This window comes from Petaurus breviceps, unplaced genomic scaffold (assembly GCF_028583685.1).
Source record: "Petaurus breviceps papuanus isolate PSGF00001 unplaced genomic scaffold, PetGlider_PUasm1.0 84, whole genome shotgun sequence".
NCBI lineage: Eukaryota > Metazoa > Chordata > Mammalia > Diprotodontia > Petauridae > Petaurus > Petaurus breviceps.
Window position 1 is genome coordinate 16,155,168 of NW_027186645.1, and position 19,299 is coordinate 16,174,466.

The following is a 19,299-nucleotide window of genomic DNA, read 5'->3' on the forward strand; positions in this document are numbered from 1 at the left end:
GTCAAAAGTTTCCCACCCCTGGATCACAACTGAATTACAATTATCATCACAAAGTCCCTCTTCTCAAATGGAAATTAGTTTCCAATCATAAACAGGAGCACTATCCTTCACCAGTGGACATGGTACATTTGAGGAACAGGTTGAATGTTCATGTGAATATATCCAGAAAGCAGTTTAGAAATAAGGTTTGGAACATAATTTTATATCCAACATTTAAGGCATATGCTTGTTGATGAATTAATTGATGGAGATGGATGGAGGGTTGGGTGTCATCTGCATTTAACTGATAGCAATGGAAATGGATGAGATCACTCAGGGACAGAATACTGAATGAAAATAGGTTTGGAACAAATCTGTGAGAAATGGTTACACTTTATTCGAAACTAATACTGTTTGTCTTGGGGTGTGTGTGTGTGTGTGTGTGTGTGTGTGTGTGTGTGTGTGTGTTAGGATCATAACCTTAGAACTGGAAGGAATCTGAGAAGTTATCAAATCCAACCTTCTGTCACTGTTTATTATTACTTTATGGATCATTTTCTTTGATTAAAGCAGAGTGATTCCCCAAAACTTGAAAAACTCTGGACAACATGATAAAAATCATTTTTCTCTCTGGAAAAGCTGAAGTTTATAACCTAAACCTGAGGTGATTAAGGTAGATGTTTATTGATGCCCTGTAACAGTAGCCAGTTGTTATCTTTTCCCCATTCTCTTCAGTATCCATCAACTTTTAGCAATAACACACTCTTTCTTATACCTTGTCCTCACCTAGGCCATGATGACCCCATCAGTTTGTTATCACCCTAAAAAAAGCAATATTAGAATTTTGATTCAGGGAAGATAGTTGTATCAGTATACCAACTACTTTAAGAGAGATATTCTCTCCCTCTATGAAAAACCATAAAAGGATTCTCTCTATGGCTTCCTGAAAGTTCAATATTTTCCCTTAGCAATAGAAAATCTAAGGTTAACATTAACCATTAGGTTAATATTCATAGTCTTGAAAACTAATAAAGGGAAGGGAAAAATCACATCCTTTGGTTAAGGTCTAGATTGAAAATAATGGAATTGAAATTGAATTGAAAATAATTTTCCACTTCTAGTTTTCAATGTGACAAACATTTAGTGAACACCTATTTTGTGTAGAATACTATGATAATCTCTAGGGGAGATACGATGTTTAGAGAAGATTACACAGTCCCTGGTAGCACAGAATTTACAACAATAAATTCATGAAAAATATAATTGAATAAATGTGATAGTTTGCACCTGTGTGCAAATAAATGTGGTATATTCATTATAAGTATTATTTTGCATATTTTATAACGCTAAATTTACTATCTTCCTAGTTTTTAAAGACTATATAAATATTTTGTCATCTTGGAACTTTAAGTTTAAATTCTTTCCTCTTAAATCTATTCCTCTCTCACTCACCCTTATGAGTTTTTGTAGTTTCTATATTTTCCCCTCACTCCCAAGACTATCTTACACATGCATTCAGCTGTAAGTAACCCTTTTGTAGAAATCTTATTCAGACTTTTCTTTATTCACAGGTCTCCTTTTCACATTTCTGATCTTTGGAGATTACAGGAAAAGCAGAATATATGACTAAGGATAATCTCAGAAAATTAGATGATACTAGGAGATGGAATGAGGAAACAGCAAAAGCAGACCTGTTGGGGTGGGGGTGGTGAGAAGGAACGATGGCAACAATATAAGCTAATTTTATATCCACCTTGGTTGAACTTCCAGAAGTTAAAATATAATATCCATAATCACTTTTAAACCATTAAATCAATCAACAAGCATTTAAGTGCCTACTATGCACAGTTCTATGTAGGCATTAGGAATAAAAAGACAAAAATGAAACAGATCCTGCCTTCAATAAACTAACATTCTATTGGGGAAAAATATTTACATGTACAAGTATACAAAACACATACAAAACAAATATGACCAATGGGAGGTGGGAGCACTAGCACCTGAAGGGATTAAGGAAGGACTCATGTAGAAGATGCTGCTTGAAATGAACTTTGAAGGAAATCAGGAATTCTAAGAGACACAGATGAGGAGGATGTGCATTGTATGCATGAAGAATAACCTATGGAAAGAGAAACTGGAACATCCTGTTATGATGAACAGTAAGGAGGCTAGTATGGCTGTGTTGTAAAGTCCAGGAAAGAGAATAATGTGTAATAAAGCTGGAAGTGTAAGCTGGGACCAAGTTATGAAAGGCATTAAATGCCAAACAAATTTGACCCAACCTAGAGGCAAAAGGAAATCACATCATCTGATTAAGCAAGGTAGCAACATACTCAGCCTTGTTTTAGGAATACCACTTTGGCAATCATGTGGAGGATAGACTGAAGACAGGAAAAACTAGAGGTATGGAGTTCAATTAGGATGTTGCAATAATCCAGGAAAGAGGTTGATGAGGGTCTGTGTGTGTGATAAGGGTGTGAGTTAGAGGAGTCAGATGCTAAAGATATTGTGGAAGTACAAACAACAAGATTTACCAACTGATCGGCCATGTGGAGAGAGACAGACAGCAAGGAGGTGATGATAACCCTAAGACTGTAAATTTGAGTAGACTAGCAAGATAATGCTATCTATAATAGAAATAAGACAGTTTAGAAGAGGGGAAGGTTTTAAAGGAGAAATGGTTTTGAACTGAGTTTTGGACATGATAAATTTGAAATGTCTAATAGGCTTGGAGTTTAGGAGAGAGATCAGAGCAGGATACAGAGATCTGGAAGTCAATATAGAGATAATTGAACTATAGGAGCTGAAGAGGTCACCAAGTGAATGAGGAGAAGAGAGGAGCCCAGGACAAAATCCTGGGGTAATCATAGGTGGAGTAAGATGTGGATGACAATCCAGCAAAGGAGCAGTCAGATAGGAAGGAGAACCAAGGGAAAAGAATCTCATGAAAATAGATAAGAGAGACTTTGGAAGAGCTTCTGTAGGAAGTACTAGACAGAATCAATTAATGACAAGTAAAAAGATTGTTTGCTGTAGATGAGGGCCCAGTTGAGATCAGGTAATTTTTATCTGTCTTGAACTCAGTCTACATAGTTAAATAACTTTCTCCAGTTCTATTCAGCAGCAGATGAAAAGAAGCAAAGGAGAGAAATGGTAGGAATAATCAAGGGTTGAGGTTTAGGAAGGTATAGGGAGCAACAGGGTAAGAGGACAAGGGATTCAAGAATAGAAAACAGTAATAATATTGAACTAGTTAACACTAGGATACAGAGCAGAAAGGGAGGAAAATGAAGCCAGGGCTGACATGGTGGCTTGGGAAACTAGAAGGGAATGAAGGAAATGGAGATCATGGTGAAAACAAAAAATGGGATTAGGAGGATCATAGACTCAGAGTGGATCAAGAGTTCTTCGAGGCTACCTAGTCTCAACAGCCTCATTTTGCAGATAAGGAACTAAAGATCAGAGAAGTAAAATAATTTGGCCCAAATTTACCAGATTAAAAAGTAGCTGAGATGAGCTTTGACTGTAACATTTATGTGCTATCTTATACTATATTTATTTAAATGCCTTTCTCCTCTATAATGCAGAACTACAGAATTCAAAAGTTTGAAGGAACTCGAGCAGCCATCTAGTCCAACCCATACCTGAAAGGAATCCCATTACAAAATACCAAACAAATATTCAGCTTTTAAAGACCTTTAAAAAGAGAGACTATTTCCTTGTATCAAATTTAAGTCTGATTGCAACTTTTAAAACTGTTATCCATAACTGAGCACAGTATGCCAGTTTGACCGAGGTAGAGTAGAGAACTACCATCTCTTTGTCCTTGGAAGCTATCCCTTTGAAACAGCGCAAAAGCACACTTGCTTTTCTGGCTGCAACACCACTATGGTGACAATGACTCAAATCTCCAGATCTTTTTCATATAACATGCTATCTTGCCTTACACAAAGTTGGTTCTCAATAAACACATGGAGAAGAATGCCAAATAAAAAAAGCACTGTCTCTGGGAAGCCAGCTCTCATAACTGTTATGTAGCAAAAATAGCTCAAGGGCACATAATACAACCAGACTCTAGTTCTGCATCTTGACTAGCTTGCTTTGTCATATTGGTCAAGTTTGCTCTACTCTGTTTTTTCAACTGTAAAAATGAGAAGGCTGCATAAAGAAATGAAGAGAATTAGGAGGCAGGTTATGGAAAAGGGTGCTGGATTCATAGTCAGTGGAACCCAGTTGAACTCTTGTCTTTGACATTTACTGTCTGTAACCCTGGGCAAATCACTTGACCTCATTCTCATCATCTTTAAAATTGAAGGGCTGGACCCAGATTTTTCTAATATCTCAGTTCTAAATCTATTAATCATTTTGGTTTTGAACTTAAGTTGTAAGTATCAGTTACCACTTATTACCTTTGTAAGGGGCAGCTAAGCGGTGAAATGGATAGATTGCCAGGCCTGGACTCGGGAAGACTCATTTTTCTGAATTCAAATCCAGCCTCAGATACTTCCTAGCTTTGTGGCTCTGGGCAAGTCACATAACCCTGTTTACCTTAGTTCCACATCTGTAAAATGGGCTGGAGAAGGGAAATGGCCAATCACTCCTGTGCCTGTACTAAGAAAACCCCAAATAGGGTCATGAAGAGTAGACCACATGTAGGCTTATGACAATGTCTTTTTCCCCTCCAGTATGACAAGATACTAACTGAAATGCATTGGAACCTAAGGGGAATACCAAAAAAAACAGTACAGAATTCTTGTGTCCCAGGAGCCTGCCATTTTGCATTTCTGCTAAGTAGGGCAGAGAACCACAGTCCGTGCATCTTAAGCTTCACATCTGTATGGTGGTGTAAATAGATAGAATGCTAGGAGTGAGATAAATCTGAGCTCAGATCAGACACTTATTACTAGATCTGCCCAGCGTCACACGGGTAATGGGTTTTCTCACTGATAAAATGGGCATGAGCACCTATCTCCCAGAGTTACTGTGGCAAGATGAGATGACATTTGTAAATTGCTTTGCAAACATTAAAAGTGTTGGCTTATTAAGTATACTTTCAAAGCATAAACTTCTATACCTTTTATACTTTAATGTGATGAAAGTCTTACTGATTTGTTTCCTTTCCTTCCAATTTTTCCTGTACGCACCGCCCTTCTCTATTTCTGCTCTCCTCGCTCTACTCCGCCCTCGTGACCTCCGGTGAACCAAAGCATCCTGGGCGGATCACGTAAAGGACGCATGCGCATCAATCCTCGCTCGCCCCTACTCCCGCGAGAGGCAGTAGAAGGGAGAAGGGGCGGGGCGGGTTCCGTGGTATCCAGTATCGCGATAATTGCTTCCTGGCCTTCAAAGAGCATCTGGGTGCTCGGGGTTCTTCTGGACGTTGTCCCCATTTCCTTCTTCCTTCTCGGCGTTTGGCGCAGACTCCGGAGTGCACGGCCCGAGCATCATGACGTCGGCTTTGGAAAACTACATCAACCGTATCCTTGAGCTGCCGCTGGGGCGGCGGCCTCGCGCCCCCTCCTCCCGTTTCCCCGAACCCCCCTCACCCCCCAACCCCGTCTCCCCATGGTTGCTCCGGGTATCTCGAGCGGCGCCGTGTCCTCTGGCCTAGGGAGGGGAGAGGAGCGGGGCTTGGAGCGGCCCGCCGCCGAGATATCCAGACCCGCCTGCTGGGACTCGGGGACCCTGGGCAGACACGGCTGTAACCGCATTCGGAGCCCGAGCCTCCCGGCTCTCTTCCTGGCAGGTCGTAATTGTGGTTATTTACTTCTTAGCAGCCTTCCACTCCCTCCGCCCCCCCCCCCCCCCCCCAAAAACCGTTTTTGCTCTTCCGATCTACGACCGTCGAGCAGAAGGGGCAACCCCAAAAAAAAATTTGTTTTCCCGGTTCGAGCGGCCAGCTCGTGCTCACGCCAGCCTCACTCCGTGGCATCCACAGCAGCGAGCTGTCATGTCCTCTCCTGGAGAGTTAGATGCGAGACAAATAAAGGACTGGTCGCGTGGGTGCTTCTGCAGACGGAAAGGATCACGTCTAAACTGAAAACAAGGAAAGGCCTCTAAAATATCCTAATTTTAGGACCCAGGAAGGAAATCATTCAAGGTTTCAATCATTTATTCTTATTGACTGGTGAGTGCGGGAGTAGAACAAATTCCTATTGTATTATGGTGTCCCCATGCACTGGTAACTTCCTTGGGCTTTATTTGGACCCCTTAGAGGAAGTTAGGTGAGGAAAGTTGTTCTAAGGTAGCATAGTGCCAAAAAGTTGAAAAAATATTCTCTGTAAGAGTAGTTAAACTTTATGGCTGTTTTAGAGCGGAACACTAATCACGCAGCTGGAAGAGTGATTTTTTTTTTCCCCAAAGAAAAGCCAAAGATAGGAATGTTATAAGCACTTTTGGGGATTTTTTTGGTAATGGTATCTTTTACAGAATTTTCAGACTTTCATCCACTTTTTATGTAGGAAATTTGGAATATCTGTGTTCAACTGTAGCAGTTATATTTCAGATTTTTAGGATTCTTTATCAGGGCCTAAGGTTATAACATACAGATTTTCCTAAAGAAATACTTCCTTAATCCTGTTTTATCAGGCACCGTGGCTGTAATTACATCTGATGGCAGAATGATTGTGGTAAGTATTTAGTTCTACACTATTCTATCATCCCAGAATGTTTTATTTGTGGAATACCTGTCACTGTGAGATGGCATGACGTTTTTACATTTACTGCATCATCAGCTAAGCATTATGGATAGAGTATTGTTCTTGGTATTGGAAAGACCAAGATTCAAACCTTTCTCTCTGACTCCTTTTATTTGTTGGACCATAGACAAGTAGCTCTCCAAACCTCAGTTCTGTCCTGTAAAAGGAGATAATATATCAAGCCTTGTATTAATGTTACCTGTTACACTTTTCTCATAGACTATATAACTTAGACAGCACTTGCCCTCTGCATTCCTCTCACTCTATTCTTAACCTTCTGCCATCTGACTTCTAACCTCATCCAAGTGAAGTTCCCCTCTCCAAAATGGCCAGTTATCTTTTAATTGCCAAATCTAGTGGCCTTTGTTCTGCCCTTATCCTTCTTGACTTTACTACATTTGACACTGCTTATCACTTTCTTCCCCTAGAGACTCTTCCTTTCTGCGATTTGTGACATTGTTCTCCTGGTTTTCTGTCTACCTACAGTCCTTCACTGGATCTTCATCTGTGTTACGTTACTTAATTGGGCATTCCCTGTGATTGTGTTCACTTATTTTTTATCTCTATCCTTTTACTTTTCTGTTCCACCTTCCTCATCTTACTTCATGATATTATCTAGATGCCAATGATTCCCAGATCTCTGTATCTTCTGAGCTCTAGTCCCACATCACCATCTGCCTTTTGGACATGGTAAATTATATTCTCTAAGCTTAACATGTCCAAAACACAACTCATTGCATTTTCCCCCCACCTCTCCCCTCATTGCTTCACCACTATTCAGGCTTGCAACCCTAGTGCCATCCTTGATTCCTCTCATTCCACATATCCAATCCATTGCCAAATCTTGTCATTTTTTTCTTTTATAACATTTCATTTTTTTTTCCAGATACACAGCTGCTAGCCTAGTTCAGGACCTTATGTCTCTTTTGAAATATAATAATGTAGTCTTCAAATTTTGTTCCCTGTCTCAAACTTTCTTCCAGCTGCCAAAGTGGTTTTCCTGTATCATAGGTTTGACCAAATCAGTAAACTCCAGGACTCCTCCAGACCTATAATTACATACCACATACAGATCACAACCCATTCACATTTTTCCTTCTGTGCACCTCTTGTATTGTCTTCCCTTCAGCCTCCCACAGGGACTCCCAACATGCTGGGGGCCCTTGATCTTTTGACATTTCATCATGTTAGGAGATCCTGTCTAGACTATCACTCTTGCTATGAATAGCCAACCTCCTCAGGTCGTACAGTTCTCTGAGTTGTCTGACTTGTGGATTGCTTAAAGGGCAATATAAGGACCATACTAGGCATGAAAAGGCTTTAATATATTAAAAATTGTGCAGAAGCATCAACGATAAATATGAAAATAGGTGAACTCACATAACTTATAGTTCAGGCAAGAAACTTGAGTGGAAAATGAATATATATTTTCAAAGATTGTTAGAGTTGGAAAGGACCTTAGAGATCACATAGTATAACCTCCTAATTATAAAAATAATAATAAAAGCTAATATTTCTATAGCATTTTGCAGAGTGTTTCACATATTGTCTCCTTTGGTCCTCACAACATTATGAGGTAGGTGCTTTTATCTCCATTTTACAGATGAGGAAATTGTGGCTGAAAGAGATTAAATGATTTGTTCAAGGTTACACAGCTATTGTCTGAGGTAAGATTTGAATTAGGGTCTTCCTGACAGGATCCATATTCATCCTTCTATCCCCTGTGATACCCAACTACCAGTGCCTTTTGATTTACAGATGAAGAAATGAAGCCTAGAAAACATTCTTTAAAAAAATCCCTCACCCAAGGACACACAATAGTTAGAAGTAGAGCCAGAACTAGAACCCAGGTCTTCTGTTTTCTAATCCAGTCATTTCTTTTATACCCATATTTTAATTGCCTGTAAGACAACGGTTGTGGACTTTACAATATTTTTCCCTTGACATATACTTAGTGGTCGTACTTTAATCTCTTTTTGAATCTCAGAAAATGTTGTCTCTTTTGTTCTGTTGAAAATATTTTTAGCAATTTTACTAATGGAAACAGTGTGGCCTCATGGATAAATGAACGTTGACAGAATGGTGACAGAGTGAATAGAGTCAGAAAAACTTAAAAGAGTTACGAAGACTTGAGTTCAGATCTTGCTTGTGACTCATTAACTAGCTATGATTTCCTGGATAGTCACTTAATCTCTTGGTGTCCCTGGCAAGGTTTTCTCATACTGTGTACTTTGTCAAATACACATGCCTTTTTCATTCCTTAAGCTAGTTTTCTCTCCGATGGTTTCCTATACCAGGGAGATCACTGGTCTGAATAACAATCAAAAAATAAATTCTTAATCAATTAATCAACAAAGACTTATTAATTACCAATCATAGACTCTTAGGCACAGGAGTTAAAAAGATAAAAGTGAAATAGTCCATGTCTCAAGCCTACATTCTTTTTGGAGAGACAGACATATATAGTGGAGAGACTGCTAGGTGGCATCCTAGATAGAAGGGACTAGGAGTCAGGAAGCCCTGAGTTCAAATTTGGGCTCAACACACTAGCAATGTATATGACGCTGTGCAAGTCATGAATTGGAAAATAAAATTACAAACTCTTCCAGTACAACATTTTTTTCTCAGTAAAATAGGACAGCTACCACTATGGAGTATATGACATTGCTCTGGCTGATATTTTTGTTTTGAAAACATGTACCAAAAGCATACTGGGAATCAGGTCCACATTATAGTCTCAGCTAATACCTGTTTTCTAATCTATAAAACAAATAATAATATATGTCCTGTCTATATAATGGAATTGTTCTGAAAATTATAAAGGTGAAAGTCCTTTGTGAAAAATAAAGCAGCTGTGTAAAACTATGATTCAAGTATGTGATATTTCTGTAGATTTTCTTTCTGCACTAGTGATTGATCAGGAGGAGGGACAAGTCTTTTCCCTAAATATTTCATAATTGTCTCTGCATTAGAATGTAAAACATTTTATTAAGGAAAGTAATTAGTTAACTTAGCCTCCAAGGAAATTGTTCAGAGGAGCTCAAAGTTTTTTAAGAAATATAGCCTTGACAAATAAATTTCAATAGCAGGCTTCTGTTATGAAATATTTTTTATGAATTTAAAAAAAAATTTTGCTTACTGGCTTTGTTTATTAAATTTTTCCAGTGTTACTATGTGGATGAAGTAATGTAATGTTTTTTAATGAAAACCCAAGATAAAAATACTTCTTAATTTTAGCAGAATTAAAGGGAAAAGTATTTTTTCTGGAAAATTTTACACACAGCTCATAAAACAGCTTAAGCTCGTCTTTGGAAATATAGTTTGTGTTACTTGATACATCCAAAACTTGCCTAAATGATGTTTTTAAAAAGTTATGCATGTCCCAATAGGCTCTTTTTTATTTGTGATGAGCCAGTCGATAGGAGAATTGGTTGCTAGTTAGTTTTTGTTTTAAAGCATGATTTCTCCAAACCTTAGATTTAAGTTTTCTTCTTTTGTCATTGCTTTTTGGGTTGTGCTATTCAGATGAGGAAAACTGAATATACAGAAAATGAATAAAAAATTAAACATTTAACAAGAGCCACATAAATTTAAATTTCCTCAGAAATTCTGCCAACTCTTTTCTGCTCTCATTTAAAATTAAGTTTATTCCATGAAACCTTCTCTAACTAATTCCATCAGGCTCCAGTTATTTTATAAAACACAGTACTTTTTTCCTTTGAAAAATTATAATTCAGGCCTTTTTGAAGCTTGCTAGTTCATATTTTTGTTTGTGTTTATTAGGTTACCTTTAAGAATGCAAATTTTTGGGGCAGCTAGGTGGTGCAGACCTGACTTCAAATCTGGCCTCAGACACTTAACACAAAACTAGCCTTGTGACCTTGGGCAAGTCATTTAACCCCAGTTGCGCTACCTTCCCCCTCCAAAAAGCAAAATCTTAAAAAAAAAAAAAAAAAAAGACTGCAATTTTTTCACATTCAGGGACTTTTATCTTCATATCCCTCACTATTCCACATCATCTTGCACAGAGTAAATATTTATTGAACTTAATGGAATATCAACTGTTGAAAGACAGTGACTGTGTTCCATCCTTCTGTAAACTCATAATGACTGGCACAAAAAATATTTTATATAGTACTTTACAACAAATCATAGCTTTCTGCAGACAATTGGCATTCAAGTATTTTTTTTTCCTTAATAAAGTAAGGGTTTTATAACCTGAAATAATGGCAGTTATAGGGGGATTTTTGTTTCTGTTTCTTAGAGTTAGTAAGTAGACTTTTTAATGTGTCTGATTTGCATTGGAGGGACTAGTTTTCTAGAATTACTATATATTATATTCTGAGCTTATAATTGAGATAACCTAAGAACATTTCATTATTCTTTTCACAGGGAACACTAAAAGGTTTTGATCAGACAATCAATTTGATTTTGGATGAAAGTCATGAACGAGTGTTCAGCTCTTCTCAGGGAGTAGAGCAAGTAGTATTAGGATTATATATCGTAAGAGGTGATAATGTGTAAGTATGTAATTTTTTTTTATCTAAGCAAACTCAGCTATAGGTGTATATAATAGATAATATATTAATATAGATGTTTTGTTTTCCTCCCAGAAGATAGTTCTCTATTAAAAGGAATCTGATAGTGAGCCTTTTGTAAAGTGAATAATCACCTCCAATTAATTTAATAACTTTGGATTTTCATATATTTACCCTATTTGAGATGAATTAGAGCTGCACAGTTCTGTAATCCTGCTCCTGGAGAGGTACCTGAACTGCAGCAGGGTATCTGCATTAAATCCATTACGGGTTGCTTCTGGCAGCTAGATTACACAGTGGGGAGAGAGCTGGGCCTAGGGTTATGAAGACTTGAGTTCAAATCCAGCCTCAGTGTCAGCCAGTAAAGAACTGATGCAGGATTCAGACTTTTACCTGAATTCAAATGCAGCACTGTGCGCTGAGCCACCCAGCTGCCATTTTTTGAAGGATAAGACACATTTGTTCTTTCCCCATTTTTGTAGCACTTTTCCCATTTTCCAGAATGGGAATCAGAATCTGCTATAAGTGATTCAGAAATCACTTCTGCCAGTGCTTTAGGTACCTTGTCATTTGGTTTTCATTGTGCAAACTGTTGCATGCCTTTTAACGTTTCCTTTATTTTAACTATTTTGTTTTATCCTTTCCATTATTCCCCTTGAGTGAAAAAAAGAGAAGCAAAATAAATTGAGTAGTTCAGCCTTCTTACTGTTTTCTGTCAGCATGGCTTCCATGCCTAGCAGTGCCTTGTGCTTTCTATAATACTTTCCCCCCAAAACAAACAAAAACATTCAAATCCCTTGTAGGCATCCTTAGCTTTAATTTTGCCAGCCTTACCTCTTTCTGACCTTTAGCATTGCTGACACTCTTCTTATACAACTATACCAATTTTGTTCATCCTCAGTTACCTTCCTTTGCTTCCATTTTCTTGAAAAGTATTTTTTAAAATCTGATTTGGTTGTTGATTTGCAACTCCCCTTCTCCTTAATGGACAAATTGTGTAAACAAACTTCTGATATGTCATAAGTTTTAGAGCTAGAAGGGATCCTTTCTGTTTTCACTTTCAAAGCTATCTTCTTACAAGCTTCTTAGGCATATGTATCCTACAGTACATTAGGCTACTGGCACTCATCTTCCCTGTAGCTTCTTCACATACATTCTTTGTAGGAGTTACATCAGTCAATGAAATGACATATATATATATATATATATATATATATATATATATATATATATGTGTATATATATATATATATATGTCATGAACGAGTGTTCAGCTCTTCTTAGGGAGTAGAGCAAGTAGTATTAGGATTATATATCATAAGAGGTGATAATGTGTAAGTATGTAATTTTTATATAATTAGTGTCAATTTAATGGGAAAAAATGAACTATGTGAATAATATAAATAAGTCTTATTAAAAGTATTATTTTTTTCAATATTTTATCATCAAAGAACCATTATTGAAATTACCCTAAAAGTCATTTTAGTTATGATTGTTATAAAAACATCAATGTGTTTTTTAATTTTTGTGCAATATTTGAATCTAAAGGGGTGGGCTAATTTTTTTTTTTATTACTTCAATATGTTATGATACCTGTAGGATTTGATACACAATCTGCCATCATAATCTGGTTGATTTTCTTTAATAATTACATTATTTCAAAACTCTGTTCTATCTGGGAAAGAACTTGATTTTAAATTATAGGTAATATCCCTATTTTTAATTCACAGTTACTACTGTAGCATGACTCCCATTTCCTTGACTTAAGTATAAAAATTATTTCATGAAAATGCTAAATTGTTATAAACCTCATCTCTTTTTCCCCACATCACATGTTTCTATTTTGAAAGACTTCATTATTTTTAGAAATTACCCCTAAATTCTGAAATATCTTTACAATTTTATGTATTCTCTTTTTTTCTTTACATTTTATTACAGTGCAGTCATTGGAGAAATTGATGAAGAGACAGACTCTGCACTTGATTTGGGAAATATTCGAGCTGAACCTCTAAACTCAGTAGCACATTGATAAACTACATACTTTGGACTTTTGTAACTCTTTTGACTGTACAGATCTGCTTATTCCAAGGATAACATGCAGAAGTTTTACAAATTGTGATAACTACCTACATTTTTACTCATTTTGTGAGTGTTGCAGTTTGATATGTAAATTAAAATATTTCTACATTTTGCATTTTATTGTAAGATTTTTTTAATGTTGTATAAACATCTAGTATTGACTAATATTCATAATTTGGGGGATTTCATAAACAAATGGTAATTTTAACATTTGATAACATAGGCAAAGTTGTAAGCAGAAATTTATGTACCACTTACATTAGGCATACATTTTATTGTTAGTAGTGAGTAGTGAAAAATTATCTCCAATTGAGGAAACATCTACCTGGAGTTCCTCAAATTAAATTTCTTACTACTATTGGTCAATTTCTGCAACTGCTATTTTCTAATAGTTCTTATAGCTTCCTATCATAGTGATGAATCAGTCAATCTGGGTTTAATTAAAAGGAAAAATGAATGTGGGAGAGAGAAGATTCCCACTTAGATCAAATGTAGGGAGTTGAAAGGTATGAGTGAGTAGGTACAAGAATTGATAAGTTTGATATGAATAATTTGCCAGAAGTATATTTTAAAAATGGCCTTATTTTATGTAAATTATCTTTTTTTTTAATTTTTCAAATGCTTTATTAACTTCTGATTTACATCATTTGCACCAGATTTTGACTTAAAAATTTTCTCCCCATTTTTCCCTTCCCCACCACCCCAAAATAGCAATCCCACAGGATATCCCCTCCTCCAATCCGCTCTCTCCCATATCTTCTCCCATATCATGACTTTTCTAGTAGGGTTTGCTGGATCTCTATGCCCCAATTGCCTGTGTATCTTATTTCCCAATTACATGTAAAATAGTGTTAATAATACACATATATATGTGTGTGTGTATATATATATATATATATATATATATATATATATAATTTTAAAGATTTGATTTTAAAACTTTGAATTCCAGATTCATTCCCTTCTCTTGTCACCCACCCTTACTGAGAAGATAAGCAGTTCAGTATAGGTTGTACATGTGTAGCTAATGCAAAACATTAACATAGTAGATGTATTGTAAAAGACTGACTGTATTTACCTCCCTTCTATCCCACCTCCCACTTGTTCTCTTCTCTACTTTGATCCTGTCCCTTTTCAAAAGTGGGTGCTTCCAACTTCCCTCTCCCCCACCTTGCCCTCCCATCATCCCCCCCTCTCATCCCCTTCCCCCCTACTCTCCTGTAGGGTGAGATACCCTATTTAGTGTGTATTTCATTCCCTCTGTGAGCCAAATTCAATGAGAATAAGGTTGACCCATTCCCTTTTGCCTTCCTATTCTTCCCCTCCATTGTAACCATTTTCCCTTGCCTCTTCTAAATGATATAGTTTACCCCATTCTGTCTCTCTCCATCTCCTCATTATATTCATCTCTCATCACTTAATTTCACCTTTTAAGTATCATCCCTTCCTATTTAATTGGTCCTGTGCCCTCTTATCTATGTATACCTGTAAACATATACACACATTCACATATGTATTCATACGCCCGTATACCGTCTGATACAGACAAATATATACATATATATATATATATATATATATATATATATATTTCTATTCCCTTCAACTATTTTCATACTGAGAAAAGTTTCATCAGTTACAATTATCGTTTTTCCATGTAGGAATGTTAATAGTTCGACTCTGATAAGTGGCTTATAATTTGTTTTCCCTGTTTACCTTCTCAAGCTTCTCTTCTTGTATTTGAATGTCAAATTTTCTATTCAACTCAGGTTTTTTTCATCAAAAATGCCTGAAAGTCCTCTATTCCACTGAATGACCATATTTTCCCCTGAAACATGATACTCAGTTTTGCTGGGTTGGTGATTCTTGGTTTTAATCCCAGCTCCTTTGCCCTCTGGAATATCATATTCCAGGCCTTTCAATCCCTCAGTGTAGAAGCTGCCAGATCCTGTGTTATCCTGATTGTGTTTCCACAATATTCAAATTGTTTCTCCCTGGCTGCTTGTAATATTCTCTCCTTAATCTGGGAATTCCAGAACCTGGCTATGATATTCCTAGGAGTTTTCTTTTTGGGCTCTTTTTCAGGAGGTAATCGGTGGATTCTTTCAACCTCTATGTTGCCTTCTGATTCTAAAACAGGGCAATTTTTCTTGAGAATTTCTTGGAAGATGATTTCTAGGTTCTTTCTTTGATCATGGCTTTCAGGTAGTCCAATAATTTTTAAATTATCTCTCCTGGATCTATTTTCCAGGTCAGTGGTTTTCTCCATGAGATATTTCACATTGCCTTCTATTCTTTCATTTGTTTGGATGTGTTTAACAGCATCTTGATTTCTCTTAATGTCACTAGCTTCCCTTTGCTCCATTCTAAATCTTAGGGAATCATTATCAGTGAGCTTTTGAGCTTTTTCCATCTGGCAAATTTGGCTTTTTAAGGCATTCCTCTCCTCATTGGCTTTTTGAGCCTCTTTTGCCATTTGAGTTAGTCTGTTTTTTAAGGTGTTATTTTCCTCAGTCAGGCTGTTGACTCTCATTTCATAATTTTATTGCATCGTTCTCATTTCTCTTCCCAATTTTTCCTCCACTTCTCTTATCTGCTTCTTAAGGTCGTCTATGGCCTGTAACCAGCTTGTATTTTCCTTTGAAGCTTTTGGTGCAGAAGTTCTGACTTCACTGTCTTCCTCCTGTTGCATGCTTTGCTCCTTTTTGTCCCCAAAATAGGAGTCTAATGTTGGATTCTTCTGTTTGTTTTGTTTCCTTTGCCTGGTCATGTCACCCCTCAGTCATTTGACCCCTGGACTTTTTGCCACAGTAGGACTTTGCCACCAGATGGGAGCTTTGTACCAAATGTTGGGGTTTTCTCAGCTGCCGGAGGTATTAGATGGGTGCCCTCTCTGAGGTTTGCACACGCTCTGGCAAGCTGGACACACACCCCAGGACCTCCACCCTAGACTGCAATCCAGATCCAAGCAGGTTAAAGCAAGAGCGATTACCCCTCAGACTGGTGCTTGGTCCCTCTATACTCTGCAGGCCAGGAGCTGAAGCTGCCACGTGGCTCTGGCTGACTATGCTGGGCGTCTCAGTGGCTTCTCGCCCTGGGGGCAAATGCCGAAGCTTTCCCAACTACTTGTCCCAAAGTCCATGCTTCACTGACCTCTCACTTTGTCCTTAGCATGTGTTGATAAATCCAGAAACAGCCACAGCTGCTGCTTATCTGGGTGGTTGGACAGGGCATGGGCTTGGCTTAGAGGGCCTGGTCTCAGCTCCTAGAGCACTGTGCTGGCTGATTCCTGCCAGCCTGCCGGGCTGTCCTCAGTGGGAGGTTAGCTTCTCTGTGTCATTTTGTGGGTTCTGTAACTCCAAAGTTTGTTCAGAGTGCCCTTTTACATGAATTGGGGAAGGTGGAAGCTGGAGCCATAGGGAGGTCCTGCTTCTACTCTGCTATCTTGACTCTTTTAAATTATCTTGATGTTGATAAAATTCAATCCAATTTAGCAATTATTTTATAAATTTCAGTAATGAAAATTTTTTGATATCCACTCTTAAGCTTGCTGTCATTGAGTAACTTGTTAACAGTTTTCTCCAAATTGAGTGTCAACAGATTATTCAAAGAAGAGTTAATTTTCTTTATAAGTGCATTAGTAATTTATGTGTAAAGTAATCATTTGAAGTATAGAGAATCTCCACCTTACAAATTGATTGTTACAAAAGTTCTTTTAGTGATGTGAAGCTTTAAATAACTTTTGTCCTAGAAATAATAATAGAAGAAGTAGGTTATGTTCTTAGGTTAGCCTACACATGTCCATAAAGGTTTAAAAATTTTCAGTGGGAAAATAGAAAACAATATTACACTGTATCCTGAAGAAAAGTCTTAGAGGGTAAGTATAAACAACTTGGAAATTTTCAAGAGTTTTAGAGAAGCATGGTAACAATGATTGTGTAATTTTGCTTTTGCTAACATTTTGGTGCATGTGTGTTTGTATTCATTCTTCAAGGACCTGTAATTATTTTTCAGGGTACTGAATAACATCCAGTTGTTGGGACTTGTGCTTAACTAGATACATCACAACTAGCTTGGTTCCACTGAGCCCATGTTAGGTTCCTCTCCAATTTGGTTAAGATCTGCTGAAGTTTGCACTTTGCTACCAGAATGTCTGAGGAACTAGGCCAACTTCCACACCAAAATAAGACTTTGGAGCAAAGCTTGGAATATACTTGACTCTAAGCAGTAACTTTTTAGATCACAAATGGAACAGAGGAGAGAAGTTTTTGCTGATGTAAGCAGGAAACTAGAAGAGTGTTAAAGAGTGTATTATTTACAAAGGACAGTTTTCTATGTCATGAACTGATTTGTGAGCAGTAAAAGAGGATAGTAGAGAACATGCATCATTCCCCTTAAAGAATGAAAATGGTAGAGGTTGGGAGTCCTCAAACTTACATAAAGGTCAGGTAGTACATCTTGTAATTAATGTGAGGAGCTGTCCACTCCAGAACACTGGGGGAGCAACCATAGTGACCATGAAGTGAGGTTATGTGTTAGGGCTTGGTGCTCATACCTGAGGCCAGGGGAAGGCCTTATAATGCAAGCTATGTGCATTGTATCTTGGAAACTGCCCTCCAGGTAATTGCAAACTAGAAGGGAACCAAGTAACAAATAACTAACGGGAATTTTGGCTTTAATAAATTGCATGATACTGGCCAAATGTTATAAATTAGGTGGGTAATGGTGTACACAAAAAGTTACCAAATAATTACAAAAATAAAAACATTCACAGTTGTTAGCAGCTAACCAACTACCAATAGAACTAAAGAAACTATACTTAATTTACCTACCATTAGTAAGAGCAGAGAACCTGTTCAAGGTTAAGATCCGACTGGTCTGTGCACAGTTTAATTGCTGAAATGCTTTCTAGAATGTCTGGTCTCTGTACATGTATTGTTCCATTGTGGCAGGCTTTTCATGACCCATTTGGGGTTTTCTTGGTAAAGATACTTGAGTTGTTTACCGTTTCCTTTTCTATCTCATTTTATAATTGAAGGTCCGAAGGGAACAGGGCTAAGTGACTTGCCCAGGGTCAAACTGCTAGTAGGTGTTGGAAACCAGTTTTGAGCTCAGGAAGATGAGTCTTCCTAACTCCAGACCCAGCACTCTAGCCACTGCACCACTTAGCTGCCCTCTCTGTAATTCTACACATCTGTTTATAGGTTGTAAGCTCACTAGTTAGAATGCTTTATTTACAAATATCAGCCTTGATCTGTGAAGTGGATAGTTTCTTAATATTGCTTGCTAGAGAATGTATACATATGTAATAGCTATGTTGGTAAATTGTGGCAATATTCTCAAAATTAAAATCTTTGAAAAATTTCTGTTCCTCCACCCTCAACCTCTGTGAAGGGCAGCATTCTTACGTACTCAACACTGTTGTAAGGGAAATTCGAGTTTCCCTAAAGTGAAGTCTGTTGTTCTCCCTTGAGAAACAACTTTCAGGTCTTTTTTTTAACTTTTGGCTATAGTAAAATCAGAGAAAGGGGAAATTAAAATAACCACTTTATTATCAATGAACATTTATTAAGTATCTGTTAGGTACCAGGCCTTGTGCTAAGAGCTGGTGATAAAAAAAAAACAAAAACAAAACTAAAAGTCCCTGTCCAGTGGAGGAGACAGCAAATATATGCGAACAAGCTATATACTGTATAAACAGGAAATAAAAGAGGGAAGACACTAGAATTAAGAGAGTCTAGAAAGGCTTTCCATAAAAGGGGGCAGTAGTTAAGACTTGAAGGTAGTAATGGAAGATTTTGATTGTTTTCTATTTAATCTATGCAGTTTCACAATTTTGCTCACCCTAAGCTACTGGAAAGATCTCTGTTTCTAAAATTATGATAATGTGCACCTCTGTTCTAGTTTAAGTTTGTGGCAACCTTTTTTTTTTTTTTGGTCTTCAATTATTTACTTTTAGTTCACAAGATTCATTACCACAATTCCTTGAGTTTCAAATTTTCTCC

The 19,299-nt window shown here is 37.3% G+C and overlaps 1 protein-coding gene across 1 annotated transcript; it reads left to right on the forward strand.

Annotated features, from left to right (window-relative positions):
• The first annotated feature begins 5,295 nt into the window (after positions 1-5,295).
• On the forward strand, positions 5,296-13,409 carry LSM8 (LSM8 homolog, U6 small nuclear RNA associated). Its single transcript, XM_069107099.1, has 4 exons — positions 5,296-5,456; positions 6,568-6,608; positions 11,070-11,197; positions 13,154-13,409. Exons 1-4 carry the CDS (start codon positions 5,426-5,428, stop codon positions 13,242-13,244), a joined length of 291 nt encoding a protein of 96 aa, XP_068963200.1. The 5' UTR covers positions 5,296-5,425; the 3' UTR covers positions 13,245-13,409.
• The last annotated feature ends 5,890 nt before the right edge of the window (positions 13,410-19,299 follow it).

Excerpts from the sequence above, each read along its gene's own strand:
- LSM8 (XM_069107099.1), top strand. The coding sequence starts at position 5,426 with ATGACGTCGGCTTTGGAAAACTACATCAACC. Across the intron at positions 5,457-6,567 it reads TTTGGAAAACTACATCAACC|GCACCGTGGCTGTAATTACA; the intron begins GTATCCTTGAGC and ends CTGTTTTATCAG. Across the intron at positions 11,198-13,153 it reads ATCGTAAGAGGTGATAATGT|TGCAGTCATTGGAGAAATTG; the intron begins GTAAGTATGTAA and ends ATTTTATTACAG.